The sequence below is a fragment of the Plectropomus leopardus genome, chromosome 18 (assembly GCF_026936395.1).
Source record: "Plectropomus leopardus strain MGB_pleo_1.0 chromosome 18, ASM2693639v1, whole genome shotgun sequence".
NCBI classification, from domain to species: Eukaryota; Metazoa; Chordata; class Actinopteri; order Perciformes; family Serranidae; genus Plectropomus; species Plectropomus leopardus.
The window spans coordinates 26,390,123-26,410,967 of NC_142193.1; the positions used below are offsets into that span (position 1 = coordinate 26,390,123).

Below are 20,845 nucleotides of genomic sequence, written 5' to 3' on the forward strand. Positions count from 1 at the left end.
GCAACTTTTAGTTGATTGTTGAGTCCCATTCCGGGGTTGGCAAATACCAATGCAATTTGTTGATTGTCGCACCAAAGCACCAACCCAAAACATCCGTATTCGATGACAATGAAACAATTAACTAAAAGTCGCACAACGTTGATTTAGGTAGTTCTTATCACCGTGATGCATGTTCAAGTTTTCCTTTTATTGCTAAGTTTGGTTTTAATTAGTTATTTGATGCTATAAAAAGGGATTTGATGTCATGATTGGCAGCTATGTGAGCCAGTGCTCATGCACAGACGGGTGTATGGCAGGAAGCTTGGGTTGTGACCAATGCATAGAGCTGACTGTAAACAAATCAGAGGTGGCGCCAAATGTCCAAAGAATGCTCCTTAACCATGAATGATATAGGCATATCCTGTATCTGAATTGAAAATTGTGAAATTAGGAAAAAGGTCTAATTTAGAATATTGCATGACCTGTATCAAATTCAGACTATTGTCATATTCAAAGCAATAGTGGAATATTAGTGTGCATGTACACATATTTATTTGGACACATAAATAGAGCTATTGCTAATGTTACTAGTGACACTTGTGCTTTTCATACTACAACAAATTATCTGCAGTGAAAAAGGCCTTTTGATTGGATACAGATCTTTCGGTTTTGTATAACATTCCTAGATAATGACGGTATTGCTTTCTGCAGGGTCACTGAAAGGTTGCATATTTCACTAGAATGCAGAAATCTTGCAATCTGTATCAGCAAGACAACTGAATAAGTAATAGTAATGCAATATTCCAGTGCATGTCCTCTGACCTGAATAACAACATTTATACACTGGTACTGAGCCTCAGGATGCCTGCCATGGGCAAGAGAGAGAGAGAGAGAGAGAGAGAGAGAGAGAGAGAGGATGAGAGAGAGAAAGAGAGAAAATTATTGTGGACATGGTTTGTGGCATTTGGCTTTTTGCTCTCTATGATGGATTTGGTCCAAACCCTTGAGACACACAAATGAACTGTGACATTTATGACAGCTGGAGATGATGCCCACTGCCCTGCCTGCTCAGAGACAGAGAGAGAGAGAGAGAGAGAGACACACACACACACACACACACACACACACAGTTCCCAGTTTATCAAAATTGATCAAGCAATATTGCTCAATTGCGTATCTTGTATATGTGTCATATGTGTTATCATTGTGTTGCCAGTTGCAAGTACGCTGGGGTTTCCCAGTACAGCACGTGTGTGGAGGCTGAACTAGACCTGCATCTTTTTGTGGTTCTGAAGGAAAACTTGCCCCTTCATTTGTGTAACAACTACTCACCACATGTTGAAATTGGAGGGTAAAAGAAAGGCAAATGTTCTTGATGAATGTAAGTCATAGGGGGCTGCATTTATTCCACAAAAATATATCAAAACAATTGTTTACAAATTCTGATACAATTCATGCAATACAATCCAAGTCTCATCCATCCATCACTTGTTAGTACTTCCCAAACACATCGATTTTTGCAAAAAACATAACATTTAACCCTCTATACACGAACATCCCTCGGAGGGTCATGGCAGATCTTTGTTTGCATAATACTGTATGTATATCGATCTAAAATAACAATCATATTGGCTTCAACAGTCATTCTTTAGCAGCTGAAAACTAAGGCGTCAGTTTACCTTCATTATTATCTATCCTCGTGATGATGTCGATGAGCTACATTGTGTTTGGTGCAAAATCATGCAAAAATGCACAGAAATGATGAATCTGTCACAAAGCTTTTGCATTCTGCTCATAAAACTGACCGTGTCTCTGAAATGAAATGATGTACATAAGTTTGGATAACTTATTGAGTGCTTATAAATATTATGTTTATGTTTTGGATCAATATGTTTTGTATTTTAATTTGGTAAAATCTGATTTAAAAAAAAATAGTGACACAATTTCAATACCCTTATCAATTATTATAGATTATTGACTTATATGAACTTTTAGCTTGGGTTGTAGATTTGAGGTATTTTAGATACAAAGCATTTGAAGTTACTCCAAGAAAGTTACATCACAATAAGTAAAAATACTAGTGTGGGCACTGGCGGACCATTTCAGTTCGAGTTCAAAGGGTTAAAACACTTCTGCACAGATCTCACGCACGGACGAGTTGTCCGCCTGCACTATTTCTACAGAGGTGTTTTAAATATCACGGTTTTAGTGAGAACGCGTTTGGAGGATACTGAGCATACCACTGGATAAATGAGACTTGGATTATACTGCACAAGTTCAGACCGAGTTTGCTGATTTACTTCAATTCATTAAGAATTTTCTCTCTTTTTTTGGTTCTACGTTCACAGCGGAGGCATGCGAGAAAAACAAAGCTTTACTCCTGAATTCAACATAACCAACGGTGAGTAATTGACACACAAATGATCATCTAGAGGGTGAAGTATTCCTTTAAGAGCACTTTGAAATAAAATATGCAGAACCACTGTGTATTTGTCTTCCAAGCCTCTGGGAGTGAAAGCAGTGTCATTATGAAGAGTGCTATGTTTAAAAAAGTCATCCGTTCTGTGTTTCTGTAATGTGCCTCCAGTGACACACATCCTGTTTTACCTCCCGGCTGAGTTGCCTCTGCTTGTGTAGGAGTTGACATTGCTTGTGCGCACAAACAAGGCGCTGATTTCTACACTGTTCTGCTACAGTGTGTGTCCATGTGTGAACATGTTACTCCTGTCTTTTTACACGTTTGCTATGCTTATTTTGCTCTATTTCTCTCAGCTATGTGCATAAAGGACAGCATTAGTTATTCTAATGTTTGTGCGTACAGTACAAAGACAACACAGTGCTGTTAGAGGTCAAATCTCTTTCTCTTGCTCACCCTTTGTCGAATTGCTCTCTTTATTCTCTTCGTCTCTCTGCTCTTCTTTCATTACTGTAACATCTCTGGGTCAAAAACAATGAAAGCTCTAATTTACAGCACATCTCGATTGCAGGATAAATGGGCAATCGTATTATCACTGTCAAAACCAATTAACTGAATCATTTTAAAGACGTTTAACGCAAGCTGCAGGTTGGAAATAAATTGAGTCCGATGACTGTGCAGACACTCATAACTGGATTAGTGTATTGATCCCGTCGTGAGGATGTTGCTGCACTAAGTAAGAAATAATTAGGTCAATTAAATACGATGGGCAGTCCTGATGGATGATAAAATGTGCAACGTCTCTCTCACCACTCAGAGCTTAATTAAACAGGCTTTTTATTGTTCTTACTGCAATCAGACTGAGCCTTACTTCTATTAGAGACTGGTCTTTTGACAGGCTGCAGGAACAAAGCGATGCAGGAGGTTTTTTACGTGCTGATGCATGACATCACACACTTAAGGGCTTTAAAACACGCTCCTAACCCAAAGGAAACACATCATGTGAAATCCCAGATGATGTCAGAACACATTAAATGGCAACACACGTCTTGGGGAGATCCAGACTTCAGGCTGTGTGCGACAAAGACACAGAGGAGGACAGAGAGAGCTGTTATTTTCCCATGATCAAGCTGAATACAGTTCCTTATGTTCTCACCTGTTGGTACATTTTGTCCTTTTTTTTTAAAAATTTTTTTTTTTTTTTAGATGTTTCTGTCCTTTCTGTTTTGATGTGTGTCTCTTACCAGTAAATCTGAAAGCATATTTTGTGGTGCATCAAGCTTGGGAACTCCCTAACTGGGTCAAATGAAAGCTTGAAGCAGATCTTTTGGGCTGCGGCTTGTAGGAGGCGGCAGTTTCTATGCTGGCACAGCTATGAATGTTGTCACGACTGTTTAATTAGGAAGATTTTGGGTGAAAACGTTCATTCTTGATAAAGCTGCGGTTGCTTATATCATCAGTCTCTGACAGTCAGTGCTTTTAGGGGTTATTTTGTGATGAAGTGTCGTAACTTACCCTGCTGTTGAACTCACTTCTTCCAGTTATTGCTCTTTTTGTATTTCCCAGGATGCCTTTAAGCCTCAATGAGCCTGAACTTGATGAATTTCAGATGAAGGTTTTACTTGAAACGTCTGCATGGTGGTCTATCCAGGTCGCTGTTGTTGATTTTCTGTGCAAGATTTCATCCTGTATGTGAAAAAGTGAAAAAGAAGTGGGTCTATGAAATGACACCAAAAATTACATATTGTGTATATTGTGCTACAAGAACGATGTAACTCACCAGCCCGTTTCCACTCCCGAAATCCGCTCTGACAGTCCGCTCTGTCAGTTTTTTCGGCATACGAGCGTGACACCAAAACCACCTTCTGCATCCAACCCGAACAGGGATGGACAGGTAGAATCCACAACTTTTGTCAACGGAAAACCAAAGGAGAACAGTTTCAAGCAAGTTGAGCCACCATGCAGTGGAAATGAGGCTTAAGGTTAATTAGAAAGTCATGAAAAGCTCTTGATCTTTGCTTTTCTTTAAAAATTGCTCTTCCTAAACAGAAACAACCGGCACACACACAGGTATGATCAACAAATGAATGCTGTATTTCTCGAAAGATTTATTCAAACAAGACACATGGGCCAACGTCGCATGAGTGCCTGTAGACATTTCAGCCAGTCAAAACTTTATTTATGTAGCATTTTGTATGCATGAAAATTCTGTTCATATCCCTTCATCCCTAAAAAAAAAAAGTCTAGAGAAATTTGTCTTGAGTTACAGAGTGACGTCAGTTTGCCCAGTCTGCTTTTATATCTATAAAAAGCCCTTATATAAGCTGAGTAGTCAACAAATTTCACAGCAGACAAGTGGTACAGCATACATATATACACAAGTAATACATAGCAATCCAAGGCAGCCTATTGCTGCCTGTTACAAATTATCATGAAACAACGCATGATTTTTTTTTTTCATTTTTTTTGCAGATGCAAAAGCTGTACAAGAAAAATCACTGAATCTTTCCTTTCGTCTTTCAGCTAATGTGTTGGCAAAGCACTTGGATACAATGCAATATCTTTTAACATTAAATACATGAGTGCATGTATACCATACAACGTAACTCAAAAGATCACAAGCTTCAAACGTATGACATCCTCTGGTGGAAAAGGAAGGCAGTCAGGGAGGGTTGAGGGTGCGCAGCCATGAGTCTAACATCTGGAAGCACTTTTAAACTTTCCATTGGTCAGATTTTTTTTTGTGTTTTTTTTTTTGTTTGTTTTTGACAGGAAATTAATCCTTGAAAAAACACAGTACAAAAAAACAGACAGAAAACAAAGAAACAATTGAACCATACACCATAATCTATATATTGCTAGGGATCATGGAGCCCAAGTATGTCTACCAGGTTGCATTCAGATAACCTGCGGTAGCATACTTGCATTGTTTCTTTTTATAGAGAGGAAGTTTTACAAACAACAGTCAGTTAGCTCTGAGACGAGCCAGTGACGCCATAGTCTGTCAGTAATCAGGAGAGATTGAGTAAAAGCACTCTAAGCTGATGATCCAAAACAGTCTCAGCATTCTCACTGTTTTGGATGTTTAAGCATCAGTTAGGTGTACTCAGTTTCTCCTCATTCAAGGCTTTTGGTCCTGTTTCGTACCACAAAGTTGTGGACATTGTACGGAAGAGATATAATTAGTGTGGCTCTTGTGTCTTGTTTCCTGTGTGTGTATGTCTTGTGCATGTGTTCAAGTATTTACACCGGGCAAAACTGTCGCTCATTGGAGTCTAATTTATTCTGCTTGCTTTTTCCAGCAGTCCTTTGCCTGGAGGGAGTCATAGAAGTCCATCCAGCATTGGAGAGGAAAAAAAAAAATCTGGATCCCGGATGCCTGGCCACAGGGAAATTAACACTAAAAGGTGTTTTCCAGCACATCAACGCGATTGTTTCTTGTGATTGTGGCACCTCTGATGCGCATCTCCCACAGAGCAAGAGGATATTCAAGAATCAGCCAGTCACAGTGCTCGTTTACACTCCGCACCAATCACTGTGACAAAACTTGAGGAAAGTTGAGAAGAAGTTGTCAGGAGTTTGCTGGTAGCCTGTCCTCTGGCTCTGTTTGTCCTGAAGGAGTTACTGTAGACTCCTGTTATTGTAAATCCAGTCTTGCCATTGTGTTAAACCTCCACTGTTTGTAGGATCTGTCCTCCAAGACTTGACCACAACAATAGCTTTTTATTGTGAAATTGTGCAATTCTGTGAGCAAAGGCCGACTTCCTTTTTGAGCTACAGTCACACCGTGCTTATAAAAGCTGGTGGTTTGAGCACATCAGAGAGATAAAACCCAGAATTAATGTTTTTAGAAGACCCAGACAAACCAGAATGAAAAACAACCGTCGCCATATCAGCTGTGTCCATGCAACCCCATTTCTCTTTTTTGGTCTCATCTCCTTCATCTGCTCCCAAGCCAATCCGTTCCCCCTCTCCGTTTGAACACCCTCATTAGCACCCACCCCTAAACTTCGAGGAGGGCTCCAGCCACACAGGGAGATAAAGATAGGGTGAGGGTGCTTATTGCTTTACTGATGCATATTGCTTGTTTACTCGCTGTCATTCCTCGTTTGTTCTCAACCTCTAATGCATTCCGAGTGATTAAGGACAGACCCCACAGAATATTTTGGTAGGGCTTTTAGAGGCCAGAGAACTTTTTTCGTATGAAGTGACCCACTTAAAGTGTGGCACCGTGTGGGAATAAACGTCAAAGAGACGGGGAAGAAACCTGCTGCAACGCGGTGCAGTACATACAGCGCGGCAACGCTGGCGAGAGCGCAGATGATGCATATTCACGCCATGCATATCCCATTCATGCTTTTGTATTCATGATCCCCCATTCTCCCCTGATCCCTTATTACAAAAGCATGCCAGCAGCACTCCAGCAGGCTTGCTTTACAGGTTTTTCACATCTCGGAGAGGTAAAGTGGAAGAGCCATCGCGGCGTTGCAAACAAGCATTATGTTGCTAATTTATTCTCTCGTTAAAGTTTCACTCCGCCGCTCGTTTTATTTGCTTGTGTACATTCACAGCTCCATAAAATTGAGATGCAAATTGGGGAATTTGGCTGACTGACATTTCTGCTCAGGAGGAAAATCAATGAATTCAAAAATTAAAATGTCCTTTTGCACAAAATCCACTTGGTGCAGTTTTAAGGGAGCAGGTTGGCTCCGGCAAATCTCCACTTGTGAATAATGTAAAGCAGAGCATGCTCGTGTTTGTCATTGCCTTTTGAGTAGCTGAGTTTGCTTGCATGTGTGTGTGGAGTAAATCTGGAGTCTGCCATGCTGTTACTGACTCTGTCATTAATTATAGTTCCCTCCCCACACACATGCTCTGAGGACCTAGTGAGAATACAATGGTTTACAACAGCTTGGAGCACTGGGTTCCAAACACCAGACAAGTGCTTGGTACCCATCGCTCAACCTTCTATGGACATGGATGCACAGAGGGAGGTCGGGGGGGAAGATGACAGGCTGCCAGGAGGCTGCCAGGAAGCAGAAAGAGAGAGAGAGGGAGTGAGGGAAAGTGCTAAATAGTGTGTGACTTCTGGTAAGCGCTGCCGTTTGATTAGGTTCCACCACCTGTCCGATGTGCTATAGCATGTGCCAGGCATATGCACTGCGGCATAGCTGGTGTCCTCGCGATAACAAATGAAGGTGAATTCAATCAGTGAGTCAGACTGGCTGTTTGTGCTGCTCTGTACGGTGAAGTGCGGTGTGGACCTAAGAAGCTTTGAAGGCTGAAAGAGACTGAAGCCAACAATAACCAACATTGCAGAAGTTATTTGAAAAATATGATATAATGAATGTTATATAATGTAAAACACAGCTTAAATCTCACTCCCAGAGCATCAAATACGGCAGCTTGGTCAGTCGCCATCAGTGACTAAAGGCACCCTTTAGTATGAAAACCTAGTTTCTGTACGAGACGCACAAAGCTTTTAAGTAACTCCAATGTAAACCTTTCCATAATAAAAATAAACCTCCTGATGTCTTAAACTCACATCACCATGATCTTGGAATGTTATCCCGAGAAGAGAAGTCGCATTATATCACTCAATGGAAACGCAGTCATCACGCAACTGTGTTTTATTGACATGTCGAAAATATCGTTGAAGTGTTGTTCATATCTGTAATGCAAACCTGTCTATTGCAGTGCCTACAGTAGATTTGGTAAAAAAAAACCCTCAGTTTCCTGTGAACGTGCAAATTCATTTTGAAAGACGCTTTAGTTTGTACCAAACAGAGATTAATTTGCTGTACTTGTGTGTCCAAAACTGATGCTAGAGGGGAACCAAGAGTGTCATAGTTTGAAGCGTGGGGCCACTGATTAAGCTGCCGTGTCTGATGAGTTGGGAGTGAGAATGTGTTGAAATATATATATACTTACTGAAAAGTGATTACTTTACCAATTACTTGTCAACCAAAATAAATTGGTAATATTACTCATTACATTAATTATTCAACCCTGCTCCATCAAAAGTGCTTTTGAAGCGAAATGTTGGTATATTTCAACCTTCTGTATTTCCCGAAATTTTACACTCATCAGCTCTGTTGTAATGTTTGGAGTTAAACAAGGACTCGCACAAAACAATGCATATTGGGGCAAGCTGTGCTGGCCTCCTACATCTTTTCAAATAAAAAGGATTTCTGTTTGAATCATTTTAAATGTTTGTGTCTGAGTCCAGGAATCTGCATCTGAGGCAACTTGCTGGCTGATCTAATCGCCCAAATTAAGTAGAGGAGGAAAGACAGAGAATAGAAGCGGAAAGGCAACTGGGCCATCCTGAGAGACATACCTCTGCAAATTGGTGGTGTTCCTGCGGTCACTGGTGTCCTGAGAAACACGGCAGGTTGAAATATACCAGAACTTTCCTTCAAACATCGCCAAAGTCTCCACATGCACACGTCACAATTTCTGTATCTAACAAGTAGAAACAGAAATGAGAGATTACAGTTTAACAAACAGCCGGCCTATGGTCAGAAAATGAATGCTGTAAAATGAATTAAAGCAGCAAGACCAACTACCAATTTAAAGCATCACAAAATGGTAAACTTATCATATATTATGGTGCTTTTAGGCATTATTGATCTTACAGTAGCTAGAACTATCAATTGTTGTAGATGAGTGAAGGAAATTGTGGAGCACTGATGAGTGGTTTCAGCCTCTTAGATTATGTTATCATTGAAGCAGTAAACACATGCACCAAACAGCTGTGTTTGGAAATAGCCATGCTGGGAAAAGGTGTTCCTGTAACGCATCACTGCTTTTTTCTTCCTACATCCAGAAACACTTCATCATCAATCAATTAGATTGTGATTGTGGAATCAGGTCTCTGTTGACTCAATACATAAAGTCAATATTTTAGGTTGTGCATGATCTACAAATGAAAATTTAATTTCCTGGTACACTGTAAAATCCGACAAGTTGATCGTAGTAAAAAGTGCCTTGAAAAAAGGGAAAAAAAAATTAAAACCATTAATTTCTAATTGTTAAATTTACTTAAAATTTAGTTGTATTTACTTAATTTTGTGAAGTTTTTGCAACTTTAAAATGACAATTGAAATGACCCTGTTCTTTCTAAGTGTTGGGCACTTTAATAAAACAAGTAAATCAGACTTAACTTGAGAGGATTTTGGCAATGAAGAAGTTAGGAGATCTGCAAGTTTAAGAAAATACAAATATGATAGACCAGTTTGCAACCAGCAGCACACAGAAATATAGCACAGTAAACCTGGTTTACTGAATTTGCGAAAACTTGGAGATTGATTCAATGGAACTTATAATACTCAAGTTGCAGCAACTTCACAAATTTAAGTAAATATGACTGAATTTTAAGAAAACTTAACAATAAAATATAATCTATACATAATTTAAGACTAAAATGTATGTCTACTAACATATTTCAAGGTAATCAGTTTCCTAGATTTTTTGAAGTAAAGCAGCTCGTCAGATTTTAGAGTGACAATCAATTATTTGTACCAAATATGCAACGTTGGCTGACATTTCCCTGAAACAAACCCAGCCTCATTTGTGAAATCTAACCTCGAGCAGAGAGGAGGAGAGATCGCAATGACTTTGTAACAACCTTTCTGGTTACATCACCTCTTTTGCTGTTTTTTCTCAGCATCCTGACACTTTTCTGGGTTTTCTTTAGAGGTGAACATCCACAGCAACACGAGAGACGTCGACTGAAACGAGCAGCTCGACAAACCGTTACAAATACCAACAAGAGAGCACACTTATTCACTTTCCCCACTTTCCGGGGAACAGTGTGTGGAGATACATAAGTGTTTGTGTGTGTGTGTGTGAGTGTGTACGTGTGTGTGTTTGTGTGTCAGTGGGGGAGAAGGGGTGCCTGTGACACTGCTGGGAAGCGTCTGTAGTTTTTGACAAGTGTGTGTGTGTAAGTGTGTGTACACGTTTCAGATCCTTCTCGTCTCATTTGCCCCTGGAATGAGATGAATAACCAACCCCGCTCTCCTCCCCTCTTCGCTGGTATGAATTGCCAGGCTGATATCTCACTCTCCGGAGGGGCTGGAGGGCAACGGGAGCTGACAACACAATGGCATTGTCTCTGCTGATGGGGAGCCAAAGTCTTAGGGGAAACACTCCCCCTACCAGCCTCTCTGACAGTCTCCAAGAAAAAAAAGAAAAAAATGTGGGTAGAGTGCGTCTGGGCTTGTTTGTGGGGTAAATAGTGTTTCGGTTTGGAACATTTGTGCGTGGTGGAGTGGTGCTACAGAGCAGCGCGGAGTATCATTGAGGTGCGAGGGGGTTGAGAGGAGGAGGAGGAGAGGAGAGCTGTGCCAACACACTGAGAGGCCACTCAATTATTTAGAGGAGCGGCCGGGTTCAAAGAGTCACACCTGCCGATCCGCCACCTTCACAGCTAATCTGCTGCTGCTGCTGTTTTGATCCAGTGGTCTTAAAAGTACACAAATATCACTCACAATATTATTACTTTTTCAACAATGATGAGGAAAATGTAAAAAAAAAAAAAAAAAAAAAAATCTGATTATACACGATATTTGCTTTCTCACTTCTCGCCATTACGGCTGTGGATATAAAAGATATCGGAGCTTTACTTTGAAAGTCGCTTAGACTCCTCTTCTGTCCATGTTCAGACTGTGACCTCTGTCTTGCTGTTGGTGGGCAGTCCCTTGTGCTTGGGGTGCATGTGTGGCGAGTGGCCGTAGCCCAGCGGCTGCGAGAAGAGCTCGGGCAGCGTCTCAATGCTGAACTGCCTCTTGTTGGAGTAAGCCTGGCGCCGGCTGTTCTGCTGGTGCAGCGCCTGGTGCTGCTGCTGCTGGATGGGGTGGTGTTGCGGCCCCTGGAGGGTCATATGGGAGGCCACCGGGTGCTGGATGTGGCTCTTACTGGGGTCCCACGCTTTGAAGGCCGAGCTGGAGGTTAGTGGGTGGGTGTTGGTTTTGGAGATTTTAGGCTTGGGGATCTGGGAGGCGTTGATGGTGATGGCGAGTGGCGCATGGATGTCGGGTGGCGGGAGGAAGGGCTTGTCTTTGGGGTGGAAATTGATTGGCTGGAATGTGGGAGGGGACTGGCGGTGGGTGTAATCTACCATTGGGTAACTTTTGTAGTAGTCTCGTGCAGTCGTGTCTGGATGATGAAAAAGAGACAGAAGAGGAAGAGAAACAGAGACAGAGACCATCAGTGATAAAAGTGATGTACATCAGCTTAACCTCATACCTATATATTTAAATATTTATATACATATATATATCAACTTCTGGCTAATTTTACAGCCAAGTAACTTTGTTGTGTGTGTGTGTGTGTGTGTGGTATTAAAGAAATACTTCACCCCCATAAATGACCATTTCTTTATCAATTACTCAGCCTGTGTTACGTTGAATTCCTGAAGAAGACCTTGATTTCTTGCATGCCTCCAGTGAACCAAGAATCCAAAAAACTGAGAAAATTCTTGACGAACTGAAGTCATCAGGGTCCATGTATAAAACCAGTAAAATGATATCAGCCGTCTGTTTACAAACTCTCACACAACTGAGCATACTGAAGTTGAATAATGGCGATGAGATCTCCTGTAGGTGTTTCATAAAAGGAAACATTAGCCAGTACATTTTATTACCTTTGTGACGACTGGCTTCCAATAAAAACAAAATGTTAAAGAAAAGAAAAAGGAGGTAAAAAAAAAATCAGTCTTCAAAGATACGCATCTATCTGTGTAGACAGGGCCTTAGTCAGATGCTCATCTGGATAAAGTTTCACAGAAACATCACGTCACAGCACATACTGTATATCCACACACACACACACACACACACACACACACACACACACACACACACACACACACACACACACACTTGAGGCAAATCTGTCAAACTGTCAGGTGAGCCCATAAAAGACATGCCAAGGCAAAGATGATGAATCCTGCAGGGTGTGTACTGTATGCGGGTGTCAATGAAGATGTGAGTGCTCGCACCATATTCCTGTATTTGAGCTCTGAACTGTCTACGCGCTGACCGTGGAGTTAAAAATACCAACAGCACCAGAGAGAAACAAACAGAGGGAGAGAGACTGAGAATCAAGAAAACAGCCGACAAACGGGGGAGAGGAGAGTGAGTGTCGGGCAAAGTGGGAGATTTGTTGGGAGTAAAAATAGAGTGGGTTCAGCGTGTCGAGTCAGATTAGTGTGAGCTCCCTGAGTGGAACTCGACTCTGCTGTTCGGTCATCACACCCCACCCCACCCCCATCCCCCAACCCCCCCACCCCACCCTTCACTCACACACACACACACACACACACACACACACACACACACACACACACACACACACACACACACACACACACACACACACACACTGCCCTAAAGTCACGAACAACCTTGTTTAGTTAGCCCCGTTTCATCAGTCTTTTTTTCCTGGAGAGAAATAAAAAAAAAAAAAAAAAAAATTCTTCTTCATTTCTGTGCCCTCATTGCTTTGTATTAATCCTCCTCTTAGACTTGGTATCTTTCAGTATCTTAACATCTGTCTTCCTCACAACAGAGCAGGACGCAGCTGCTATCAGCTTGTACTACATGTTTATGACAAAGTACATCTGTCTGCGTGTTTGTTTTTTAATCTGTTTGTTTGCCTGTGTGTCTGATCTTATCATTATTACACTCCAAACAGGAACATAATAATACAATTATGTCAATAGTCTGGTCAGAGGATGCACGACCTGTTGAATTTGCAGTAATGAATGTGAATGAATGTGGCTGCACCGCACACAGCGCTCACAGGAATGAGACATAAACGCAACTCAGAAGGACATCATTTGAAAGCATTTTTTGGATTTTGTATATTTGCAGGATTGGAATTGGCTTAAGCTCTGTGATTTGTGCTTGCAGTTGAGGAAAATGTGAAGATGTATTGCTTTTCCTACTATATTTATTCAAAATATAGAATTAAGCAGAGGCCTGTTTTCCCCTCTGTAGCCACTACTGTCGATTCATTTCGAATAATTTATTCTAGCCAAGATGACTGGGAACATTTTCTTATATTTGTATTTTCAGGAAACACCTCGGGGAGCACTCTCACATTCACACATGTCAAGAAACTGTCCAGTGCCATCACAGTCTGGTAATTGCTTATTGAACACTTCAAATATGGGTCCATTGTGTGACTCGAGGGCACTTCAGCAGCAGCTGTTGAGGAAGGAGACGGGGTCACCAGTAATCATTCAGTAAAATCCTCCAAGCTGCTCCACAGATTTAAGTACAGAAATACAGTCCTGCTTTTCTCAGTGTGCCGGCAATGTGCAGGCAACCATGATCGGTTATCAAAATGCGTCTACAAAACAAGACAATGTCATTTGTTTTTTGACAGCAGAACAGTTTTAAATATAACATGGAATAATAGGACAAGATGGCTGGATGATTGTGCTTGCAATTGTTTTTGACTGACTTCCTCAGTGAAATGTATATTTGTTGGCAGTAAACAGATGCAGCAGTTACTCATCCGTTGTATTTCTGACAAAATAGATGTTCAAATAGTGTCTGCTGTCTTACTAAACTTCCCTTGCTGCTTTTTTTCTTCAGTGGTTTTACTTTTTATATCGCTGTAGTGATGTAGAATTATATTTCATGGGGTTTCAGGACACTGTGACATCAATGTTAGGTGTGCTTACAGGTGCAACACCCAACCAAACCCAGCAGTGAAAATGAGATGAAACAGAGGGCTGTACATTACTTTACAACCTGGGGCCAGATGCAAAAACAATGCATACGCCTTTTCCCACACATAAACTGGTATTTATAAAGGAGGAATGTGCTGCGAGAATGTGCACACCTTACACGTGCACATGCAGTTTTAGCTGAGATAAAATGAAGATATAGTATGTAGATTAAGACAAACAACACAAGCAAGATAAAAATGCACACAAAATCGTTTAACATGTACAAGGTAAGAATATAATATAGTGATTATTTGATATTATCATGTGGAGCATTTTGTAAAGTTTGCAAAGTTTCCATGTGAGCGCTATGAATGAATCATTGATCCTTCTGATATTTGATAAAAATGACCATGATTTCACTGTGACAATGATTTGCGTAATGACGGCTGCTTTGGCACTGTTGGAAAACCTTGCCGACACAGTTAATGAAATAGCACTTTCTGTACTGTATTTCTCACTGAAAGATGAAAGGGGCACACTTATTAATATGCATGTTTGAGGGTGTTTCCACACCAATTTGTGAGGAACTGTGGGTGTCAAAATGAAGCTTGTGCCCATGTGCCCAGCGCCAAAATAATTGAGATTTATAAAACAGAATCAGGCATTCACATGGCTTTACAAATAAAAGAAAGAATGTGAATGCATATTTCTGCCTCTGTGCGTACACACAGATTTAGTTTTATTCATATGGCCCCGGGTGTTAGGTTACTCTTTAAACTGAGAAGCACTTCCGTGCTATAACAAGTAGTGAAACCTTCAGATAGTATGAATTGCACGCTTTGGAGAGGGAGACAGAAAAGACAGAGAAAGAGCAGTTAAATGAATCCCTTCAATTGTTCAAGTGAGAGATTTAGGAGTTGTTTTTTTTCTTGATAAAGCAATAAAGTGTCACAATTTTGATGACTAAGAATAAGGAGAATTAACTGAACTGTTTGGCTTTCATTTAAATTTTGCAAGATAGGGATGAACGTTTTGAGGATTAGACTGTACTTGTGTCTGCTGGTTCCTATGAACATGCATGTGCAAGCCAGGCATTGTGCACAAAGAACACATTTACATACATTCCTCACTCATTGAAAAGGGAATAAGCTGCTTGATTTGTATGCGTCTGTGCAGTAAAGTGCATCACACGCTTTTGGCAGCTTTTTACCGGCTGCCTGTTTGCACAATGACGGGAAGACACTCACTGACGTATTGCTTCAAATGAAGGTTTATTTATGCAGAGAGCTGTTCAAGCCATGAGTTCTTGGAGCAGTTTTACTGTTTTTCAGTGCATCTGTTTTTGGTGTACTACACTGCAGCCGAGACTCCAGCAGCAGAATTTGGTTCAAATCTCAGGACAGGGCGGGAGAATCTGGGACGGCACAGAAACAATGAATTAAACACATCCTTTCTTCCCACAACAACTGCTGTTGCTGTCCATTTGAGTGTTTCCACACATGTTGCCAGCAGGAGCACCTGACAGCAGGGTCCTCTGTGACAGTGTTATGTGCCTTCCTCTCCGTTTCACAAACTCCATCTGCTCAGACTCTCTCTCCCTCTCTCTCTCTTGTTTTCCAATCTTTCCATCTGTATTTCATCTATTCTCATATCTTCAACAACATCAGCTCCTGCTCTCCATCCAGCAGCAGCCTAAAGCGAGGCCTGTGGGCTCAATCTGGGCCACTGCACTGGAACTGCAGAAGTTTGGCCCTGCAAAGGATTTTAGAGTTTTACAACAGACTGTATTGTATTTGGTTGTTTTTCATTGCCAACTATTTATGCTTGAGCAATTATTCTGAACGAACCTGCACATTAGCACACAACACAATGGCATTACACATAAAACCCAATTTTGTTCTGGTGTTTTTTGACAAATAGCCCATCACTAATGTTATCTGTGACACTCTGCTGAACTTTGTTTAAATTTTCTTCAGCTTATGTTTTCTGTTTGTCAATTTTAGAACTTTTATGTGCAGTTTTGCAACCTTCACAGAGTTTCCAATGCATCAATTTACTTGTGGCGGCCCGCCATGATATCAGCATCGGGCGCTATATATTGACTTTCTATTTTTTAGAGCTGGACCATTCATTAAGAGTGTTATTGGATACATATTTACTATTTATTTCACCACACTCTTGGAGTGCAGAGCATACTCTGGGCACAGATGTAACGGCAGAATGCCAGACACAGTGAAAGTGAAACTGAACCATTCACTGCACTGGGTCTAAAAATTTGCTTTTACTCACCTCTCCACCAATCGTTTATCAACCCCACAAATCAAACTTTACAAACTGCTGCTGTGGAAAAAAAAAGTCACAGAGTTGTGTCTGTGCTACTTTCATGGACGCCTCCTGAAACCTCTGAATTTAGGGAGGGGACACGGAAAATAATCCAAAAGGACACACACACACAGAAAAACATAAAGTCTCCCCCACACCGGCATCAGCTACCACCAAACATAGAATCTCACAGAACATAATCTAATTCTGTGGGAAACAATGCTTCAGTTATAATTTTGCAATCATTTTCTTCACTATAAAGGAGATTTTTGACCCTTTCTGGCCACTTTAACTATTGCACGTGTCCTGAACTGCATCCGTAATCTCTTAATTTTGCCCTTACATTTCCTCTTCATCCACATTGTCCACGAAAATAAGTGTACCCACTGCAACTATATGATGTCTTACTCTAAGAGGAATATTTGAACCCCAGAAAGCATGCTCTTATAGCTGTGCCATTACCTCAAATAAAAATATTCTACATCCTTTGCACATCTTAATGCACATCTCGATGTAATTCAGACTGACAGATTTGGTACTAAACTCTGGGATCTCCATTCCAACTCATAAAAATACGACTGAAGAAAATTCCCTCATTCATCTCCGCAGGTATTCCACTGATCACTGCTAGTACAGGAACCCTATCCTGAAGTGTAAAACATAAAAACAACTTTGAACCAGTTGAGTTCCTTCATCTTCAAAGCTTCTTTTGGGGAATTCTGGATCATAGAAAAATAGCAACATTTTTTTTCCCATCAATTATGTGACCTAAAGTGCACCCTAAAAAATGCAGCAACTGCCTAGCCAACATTTCTAACAATTTAATCATGAACTGAGTTAAAAACAAGTGAAAAAAACGTATCAGTGAGTCTTCAAATAATTGTGTTTTTTTCTTTGGCAATTATTTAAAAAAAACAAAAAAACTCAAAAATAAATCCAACTAAACAACTGACAATCAATTTATTGTACTTGTTGGGACATATTCTCTGTACTTTAAAAAATTCTTTTTTAAATATCGAAAATATTACATATAATACATATTTTAATTGACAGCCATTTTCTACAGTATTTCTAAATAACGCTCAGGCTGTCAGATTATTAGACTTTAATTAAAAGCTTCAGGCGGTCTTGGCCGAGAACTGGCAAACAGTCTCTCACACCCTTTCTGATAATATCCCTCCACCTTCTGTCTCATGTTGTCATTTCTCTGTCCTCAAGACCCGACACTCACCTGGATGGAGCTCTATGGGTCTCACAAGACGTATTTATGAAAGGGGACCTATTATGCTTTTCCATATTTTTTGCTATACTGCGTTACAATGTCGGATGTTCATATTAAACATGGCCAAAATTTCAAATAATAAGCTAAACATATGTAAAAGTAATTCTTGTCAGCAAAAACCTCAAGCTTCAGACTGTTTTGTTCCCAAATTGAGAGATGAACTGACAGCTTTTGAAAGATTTCTTTATACGTCGATTTGCTCAATACACGCTACTGCAAGTAGCTTCAGGTATACTGCTTCATGTAGCTGCATGCTTACATCATTGAAACACATATTCTTTGTGACTGATATTTTTTATTTTGCCCTGCTTTGAGATCATATTCCTGCTGGAACAAGTCCGATTGTGTTTAGTGGTGATTTTTCACAATAGAAAGTGTCAATATTCTCCATTACAGTCATTCTTTGACTGCAATGACAGTAGAGACACAGAGAGCGCAGATAAGACCCAGAAACGCTGAACAATCAGAGTTGACTGATTGTGTGACTGCGCTAAAACAGTGTTTCAGACAGACGGTGCCAATATGAAGAAAATAAAGTGCTTTTTGACCATTAAAACCTGTACACATGGTCTAGCAGAAGCCTTAATTACAAGTATGAAGCTGAAAATGAACATAGTTTATACCTGCTTCCTCAGGGCCAACCCAGATCATCTCAGCTTACCATGGAAGTTTATTTCTTCCTCCTCTCACTTCTCTCTGCTTGTTCATTCTGTGTCTGTCCTCTCACTTTCTCACTCTCTAACCTTTTGCATCTTTATCCAACAATTTCCGCCAGTCCACCTGTGCTCCTGTAATTAAGACAGATACATCGGGGCTACTTGAGCCAGAGTCCTGCTGCTACACCTGGCGCAGGTTTGCTGTCAGAGAGTCCCGACCTCTTTGACCTGTTATCCCCTTCTTCTCGTCTATCCTCCCTTTTGTGCTTACTGCTTCCTTTTCTCACATTTCACCTCTTGTTTTGCTTTCTGTATGAGATTTTAGCAAACAAATGCGTTGTTAACAGCTGTATTAAGTCCAACTTTTTTCCTAAAGATTTCAAAGCAGCTTGGTCCAAAATCCCTGCTGTTTCAGCTGGCAAAGTGTCAGCTATCCCACCCAAACTGTTGTGTGTCCTAGCCATGACTTTGTCCACACAGCCAGGATCTCTGGACCTGCTGCCTAGTTTATCGCCCAGCAAGAGAGCTGATAAGCATGTGTGAAAAGGTTCATAATCAAGTTTGTTGATGATTCGGTGGTTGTCAGCCTCCTGCAGGACCGTGAGGTCAGCCGTGGGCCAGCCTTGGACAATTTTATCAAATTGTTTGATGACTCTTTCTTTTAACTCAGTGTTTCTAAGACAAAAAGGATGCTTATCGACTTTTGACTTAACCCGGCTGTCACAGCAGCAATTTTTATCAGTGGAGCTGTAGAGACAGTATAGGTATCTTTCAGAATGACAAAATGACTTTTGATGCCAACAGAGTCTGTCTGCAAAAAAGCCAACCAGAGACTGCTTTTCTTTAGAAAGTTGAGGTTAGGTGCTACTGACAATGTTTTATTCATTTTTATTGAGTCAATTTAAACTTTTTCAATGAGTTGTCGGTCTGGCAAACTTAGCATGGTTTACAAAAAGAACATCAGCAACACTTGTAGTTTAGAAAATAACTTTAAATGCCCCTTAAGGGGAAACACACTGACCGGGAAGAAACTCAAAATGACCCCAAAAAGGTCAAAAGGAACTGCAAAGAGATACAAAATAACTAGGAGCAAAACAACCACAAAGAGGCACAAGATGACAAAAAAACACACACAAAATTTCCTCAAAGACACAAAAACGACCACAAAGAGACATCAAACTACAAAAAGATTTGCAACCATTACAAGGAGATGAAAAAAAAATAACAAAAAAGAGGCAAAACCACCACAGAGTCTGTGTTTCTTGCTCGCTTGTAGGAGAGTCATTGGGGCTTTTTCCATATCTGTGCCCAGAGGCCAACTGTCTCCTATTCCACCCAAGCAAAAGACCACTGGCACTAACTTAAATGATCTTGGCAAAGTTGGAGCCACTCAGAGGGCAAAAGCCGATCTGGCGGACCCTCAACAACCTCTTCTTGCAGGGTTTTGACTCCTGCTATCAGGGAGGAAGTACACTTTCCGTAAAAAGGCCAAATCACACAGATATGTGAGATCATGCTGTTGCAGCTGTTGCTGTTGAATTTTTAAACAAGTTGTAGTTGCTTTTGCACACACTATAACAAGGAGTCTTGCTTTTATGGCTCATTGCAATGTCATTGTGATGAAATCTACTATATGTTGTATGTGTTTATGTCTTTGTGGATCTATTGTAACATACTGGTTGTGCTGTCCACCACTGTATTTGAAAACCAAATTGCCCCGCAAAGACTAACAAATCCAATCCAATCCAAAGATGACTGGACTGTGTGTACATCTATGTTTCTCTCTTTGTGAATGCATAGGTAATAACCCAAGAAGTACAAAAAATGACAATCAAAAAGCAGGTGAAACTGGTAGTAGAACTTATAAAAAATGGAATAAGAAATGCAATGTGAACAAATGTAATGTTTTACTGATTTGATTGATGATCAATTCTTATGTCTTTTTAGGAGATACTAAACAAAGATCTTTAATAAAAGTATGAGTATAAAAGTTTTATTTGATTTTTTTTTAACTTTAAGCACCACTTTATTGAGCCTTAAGTAGTTTGTGAAGTTTTCCTCTCTGACTGCATTACATCCCCAAACCACCTCAAGCAAGAAGACAGGGCAGACTTTTACCTGTGAGGAAAAATTCAACACAAAAAGTCAAATTTTTAATTCCATGTTTTCCTGACATTGTCATTTTAATAGTGTTTCAACTTCGATGTTGCGTATGCACACCAGTGGGTGCATGGATGATATTTTAGCCCCGATTTAGCATATAATTAAACATTTAATTACATTGTACAGTAATGATTTAAGTTTGAGCCCATTACTGTAAAATGCAAAGTAAAGTATATTCTACTAATTTGAAGACATAAATGACATTTAACATATGTTAAATGGCCTTTAAGTATTAGGCTTTAGTAATGACTAAATGTCTTCATCTATATCTCTACTGAATTGTGAATTAGCCCCATTTGATATTTTAAGACAGCCAGAAAGAGAGAGGAGATTCTAAATAA

At 40.3% G+C, this 20,845-nt stretch overlaps 1 protein-coding gene across 2 annotated transcripts in view; it reads right to left on the reverse strand.

The window, feature by feature from the left end:
- Window positions 1–4,488: 4,488 nt before the first annotated feature.
- Window positions 4,489–20,845, reverse strand: part of LOC121957209 (protein shisa-8) — a 119,493-nt gene continuing 103,136 nt past the window's right edge. For both annotated transcript variants that reach the window (XM_042505740.2, XM_088069157.1), the window contains one exon: window positions 4,489–11,557. In XM_042505740.2, coding sequence (XP_042361674.1) covers window positions 11,061–11,557 — 497 coding nt within the window. In that variant the 3' untranslated portion in view covers window positions 4,489–11,060. The remainder of the gene's footprint in view (window positions 11,558–20,845) is intronic.